General features: G+C 41.8%; 1 protein-coding gene across 1 annotated transcript; it reads right to left on the bottom strand.

Annotated features, from left to right (window-relative positions):
* Positions 1–1575: 1575 nt before the first annotated feature.
* LOC141028104 (uncharacterized) lies at positions 1576–2451 on the bottom strand. The gene has a single exon (XM_073505977.1). The coding sequence runs from the start codon at positions 2449–2451 to the stop codon at positions 1576–1578; it is 876 nt and encodes a 291-aa protein (XP_073362078.1).
* Between the last annotated feature and the right edge of the window lie 3317 nt (positions 2452–5768).

Genomic DNA, 5768 nt, shown 5'->3' with positions numbered 1-5768 from the left:
AAGCACTCTTTCCATCACCTATGTTGCATCTGGCCAAGGATTTATAGTTATCAATCAGCTTAAGGTTTGCCTTCCACCAAAAAGATCCCAGCCAGCTATTACCAGGTAGAGAATCATTGCTGTAATAAGATTCCCAAATCAGATTGACCCAGGGAATATTGTGTCTGTTGTAGAACTTATGCAGGTTCTTGAGAAGCAATGCTTTATTCTGGACAAAAATATCAATCACTCCTAACCCACCTTGATTTTTAGGTCTACACACAGTACTCCATGCCACCATGGCAGGTCTATGGTCCTCCAAATCAGGGCCTCTCCAAAGACAATGTCTCAAGTACTTTATTGCTTGGGTTTTGATGGTAACAGGCACATCAAGGCATCCCATGAGATATATCAATAAAGAGTTGAGGACAGATTTCACAAGTAATAATCTCCCAGCCAAAGTCATGAAGGTGGACAAACCCACAATCTTCTTCTGCAGTCTTGTGACAAGGGGAAAACATTGTTCAACAGTAGGTTTATGGAGGCCTAGGGGTACTCCCAAATACTTGATTGGAAAAGATTCCTTCTTGCAATGAAAAGTATTTATTAAAATCTCCATCTTCTCTTCTGGCACATTTATTGGAATCATACTTGATTTATTGTAATTCACTTTCAGGCCTGTGGCATCAGCAAAAGTATTGAGAAGGGCTTTGAGGCAATGTAATTGCTTTGCATCTGCTTGCATAATAACCAAGGTGTCATCAGCATACTGGACAATTGGAAAATCAGGGCATGACTCTACTTGCAAGGGAGAAGTTACCAAACCCAGGTGCATTGCCTTATTGAGAATTGTCTGAAGTAGATCAGCAGCCAGCACAAAGAGAAGAGGGGACAGAGGATCCCCCTGCCTTACACCTCTAAGGCAATTTTTTTTCCAGGAACACCATTTAGTAGTATAGCAGAAGATGCAGAAGTAAACAATAATTTGATCCAAGTAAGCCATCTGTCCCCAAAGCCCTTTGCTTCTAAAATATCCAGCATAGCCTGATGTTCAATGGTGTCAAAAGCCTTTTCAAAATCCAATTTCAGAACAATGATTTCCTCTTTTGACTTATGACATTGGTGCAAATACTCATAAGCCCACCCCAAACAGTCATGAATAGATCTTTCTTTAAGGAATCCATATTGGTTGATGTGTACCAATTGCAGAATCACCTTTTGCAGTCTATTTGCCAGCAACTTAGTAACAATTTTCAGACAGCTGTTCAGTAAAGAGATAGGCCTAAAATCATTTGCAGTCAATGGAGAGTTACCCTTTGGAATGAGAGTTATAAAAGAAGTGTTCAAACTCTCAAGGGAGATGTGTCCTGCATGAAAATCATAAATGAATTTGAGCACATCTTCTTTAATAATATCCCAACAAGACTTGAGGAATTCATTGTTAAAGCCATCAGGGCCAGGAGACTTGTCATTTGGGAGAGTATGGACAACAGCTTCAATTTCTTCAGCAGTAAAAGGCAATTCCAGATTAGCAAAAATATCTGAATGCTGTCTCTGCCCATACAAAGAAACCAGATCAAAGTGCATTGTGGTTTCTTAGGATGTGCCCATTCTTTTCTTGAAAGCATCCAAGAGAATAGCAGCTTTACCAGCATGATCTGAGATCTCCATTTGGTCCTCATTGTGAAGAATAGCAATATGGTTATGCCTGTAATTGATGGAAGCTTTTGTGTGAATTTTTTTTGTGTTTTCATCTCCAAACTTCACCCCCTTGATTTTCCCTCTCTGCTTCCAATAAATCTGTTGGTTCCTCAGTAAAATAAGCAGTTGTTCTTTAAGAATAGCTCTGCAGCTCCATTCATGAGTATCCAGTTCTCTAAATTCCTCAAAGAAATCCCACATGAAGAGTAGTTCATTTAACTTTGCAATTGTAGATTTCAGACAGGACAGAGATTTAGCCCACAGCTTCAAAGCTCTTCTTAAAATCTTGAACTTAGCATTCAAAGACTTAACAGAATCAAGGTTTCCAACTGGGATGCTCCAAGCAGAGGCAACAACTTGTTTGAAATCAAAATGGTGCAGCCAATAGTTCTCAAACCTGAATACTCTTGCCTTTGGGATAGAAGTGCCAATTTTAATTACACAGGGCAAGTGATCAGATATAGGTTTTGCAAGTGGTAGTACAATTGTATTAGGGAAAGAAGTCATCCAGGAGGCAGAAGTGAAAAACCAGTCAAGTTTGACCAACAAAGGATCATGCTGCATGTTACTCCAACTGAACTTTCTACCATGCAAAGGTAATTCAACCAAACCTTGGTTACTAATGGCCTCATTGAACATAAGCATATCATTAACATCTCCCCCAGGTCTGTTCCTATCTGATGGAGCCCTCATAAGGTTGAAATCACCCATTAATATCCAGTCAACATCATCAGGCATGTGAATATTTAGAAACCAGTGAATAAACTCCATTTTGTCTTGAGGATCACATGGGCCATAGATATTTGAAAGAATCCAAGACTGATTGGAAAGCAAACTGGTGAACTGCATGGAAAGTGAGAACCTGTTTTGTGCAATGATCTCCCCAGAGAATTGTGAGCCATTCCAGGCCACAAGAAGCCCCCCAGAAGCTCCAACAGAGGGGAGGAAGGCAAAGTTATTAATTCTAGAGGGGCAGAATTTTTTTAAGTAGGCAGTGTCAAAGGTCTCTCTTTTGGTTTCTTGAAGGCACACAATATTACAATCACTCTCATCAATCTTCTGTCTTAAAGCCAAGCATTTGTCCTCAGAGTTCATACCTCTAATGTTCCAATTTAAGATATTCCAGTTTCTGTTGTTGTTATTCATGGAAACAAAAAAAGATTTTGTACCAGAGAGCAAGCACCACCACTTGATCATCATCCAAGAAGGAAAGAAGCTGGATCATGAGAGCACCAATCATGAGAGCACTATTGTCATTCTTATGCATTGTGTATAGTTAATATTGTGTGCATCATGACTGGATCTCTTCTACCATGAATTACAATGTTTAGTCATTGCTTGAACTTTGGAGGTGCTCTGCATTTACGTTTTGCGATCTTAGAAAGGGCTAGGAGATACCATGTTGTCATATTATATCATGATTGTTTTGAAAAAGTGTTGGCATGTGAGATATGTTATTATTGCTCGCTAGTTGACTATTCCATTTATATGAGTGAATATAATTTCTAAGAGTTACCATTTTCATGGTTACTTATGATCTTTCCTGAAAACCCGGGTACTATTCAAGCATATATATGGATACAAGAACAAAAGAGTTCATAAAAGTTTTTCTTTATCACTTTCAGTTTGTCAACTGAATTGCTTGAGAACAAGTAATGAGTTAAGCTTGGGGGAGTTGGTACGTCTCCGTCGTATCTATTTTTCCAAACACTTTTGCTCTTGTTTTGGACTCTAATTTGCATGATTTGAATGAAACTAACCCGGACTGACGCTGTTTTCAGCAGAACTACCATGGTGTAGTTTTTGTGTATAAATAAAAGTTCTCAGAATTGGACGAAACTTTTCAGAGATTTTTTTATGGAATATAAAAAAAATACTGGAGCCACGACCCACTCGAGGGGGGCCACCTTCTACCCACGAGACACCAGGGCGCGCCCACCCCCCGGGCGCACCCTGGTGGCTTGTGGGGCCCACAAGGCTTCGCTGACCCTAATCTCAAGCCTATAACAGCCTATTTCTCGAGAAAAAAATAAGGGAGGAAGTTCCATGATGTTTTACGATACGAAGCCGCCGCCACTTCCTGTTCTTCATCGGGAGGCTAGATCTGGAGTCCGTTCGAGGCTCTGGAGAGGGGGATTCATCGGCATCATCATCACCAATCCTTCTGCATAGCCAATTTAATGATGCTCACCACCGGGAGTGAGTAATTCCTTCGTAGGCTGGCTGGACGGTGATGGGTTGGATGAGATATATCATGTAATCGAGTTAGTTTTGTTAGGGCTTGATCCCTACTATCCACTATATTCTGAGATTGATGTTGCTATGACTTTGCTATGCTTAATGCTTGTCACTAGGGCCCGAGTGGCATCAGTCCAGATCTCAACCCTTTATGTTTTCATGAATACATTTGTGTTCTTGATCCTATCTTGCAAGTTATACACACCTATTACACGTTATGATCCGCATACCCCAAGGTGACAATAATTGGGATTCTTCTCAGTGATCACCGTAGTTTGAGGAGTTCATGTACACTATGTGTTAATACTTTGTCCTGGGTCTCTATTAAAAGGAGGCCTTAATATCCCTTAGTTTCCTTATGGACCTCACTGCCACGGGAGGGTCGTAGGACAAAAGATGCCATGCAAGTTCTTATCCCAAGCACATATGACTATATGCGGAATGCATGCCTACATTACATTGATGAGTTGGAGCTAGTTTTGTGTCACCCTAGGTTATAAGTATTACATGATGAATGCCATCCAACATAATTATCCATCACTGATCCAATGCCTACGACTTTCGCATATTGATCTTTGCTAAGTTACTATCGTTGTTGTTGCTGATGTTACAATTACTACAAAACTATCACTACTACTGTTACTGTTGCTATCGCTACCACTCCTATCAAATTATAATACTACTGTGCTACTGATCACTCTATTGCAGATATTTAGTTCTCCAGGTGTGGTTGAATTGACAACTCAACTGCTAATACTCGCAAATATTCTTTGGCTTCCCTTGTGTTGAATCAATAAATTTCGGTTGAATACTCTACCCTCGAAAACTTTTGCGATCCCCTATACTTGTGGGTTACCATACGACGCTGTATAGGTCAGGGTGGACGTCGAGGGTCTCGCTCTCCCTAATGGCGGTTTCCACCTCCTTCAGGGCCTCAGTCATGCAGGTGAAGACACTGATCTCCTCCTTGATACGTCTCCAACGTATCTATAATTTATGAAGTATTGATGCTATTATATTATCCATCTTAGATGTTTTATATGCATTTATATGATATTTTATATGATTTTTGGGACTAACCTATTAACCTAGAGCCCAGTGCCAGTTTCTGTTTTTTTCCTTGTTTTTGAGTATTGCAGAAAAGGAATACCAAACAGAGTCCAATTGACGTGCCAATTTTTGATGATTTTTTATGGACCAAAAGAAGCCCCCGGAGTAAAAGAGTTGGGCCAGAAGAGTCCCGGGCTGTCCACGAGGGTGGGGGGCGCACCCACCCCCTGGGCGTGGGCCCCTATCTCGTGGACGACTCGGAGACCCCCCCTAACGTGAGACCTACGCCAAAAATTCCTATAAATACAGAAACCTCCAGAAAACAACCTAGATCGGAAGTTCCACCGTCGCAAGCCTCTGTAGCCACGAGAAATCAATCTAGGCCCTCTCTGGCATCCTGCCGGAGGGGGCCATCATAACCGGAGGCCATGGAGGAGGATCCCGGAGGGGCCATCATCGCCATGAAGGCCAAGGACCAGAGGGAGAACCTCTCCCCATCTAGGGGGGAGGCCATGGAGGAGGAAGCACAAGGGGGAGAACCTCTCCTCCTCTCTCTCGGTGGCGCCGGAGTGCCATCGGGAGGGGAATCATCACCGCGGTGATCGTCTTCATCAACATCACCATCATCATCACCATCCTCATCTATTTTACACGGTCCACTCTCCCGCACCCCGCTGTAATCCATACTTGAACATGGTGCTTTATGCCACATATTATGATCCAATGATGTGTTGCCATCCTATGATGTTTTGAGTAGATATCCTTTGTCTTTGGGTTGATTGATGATCTAGATTGGTACA

This window comes from Aegilops tauschii, chromosome 1, assembly GCF_002575655.3.
Source record: "Aegilops tauschii subsp. strangulata cultivar AL8/78 chromosome 1, Aet v6.0, whole genome shotgun sequence".
NCBI classification, from domain to species: domain Eukaryota; kingdom Viridiplantae; phylum Streptophyta; class Magnoliopsida; order Poales; family Poaceae; genus Aegilops; species Aegilops tauschii.
Note: the sequence above shows the minus strand (reverse complement) of the source record. Positions and strands in the feature narration are given on the sequence as shown.

Coding starts and splice junctions, on each gene's coding strand:
- LOC141028104 (XM_073505977.1), bottom strand. CDS start 2,451: ATGGAGTTTATTCACTGGTTTCTAAATATTCACATGCCTGATGATGTT.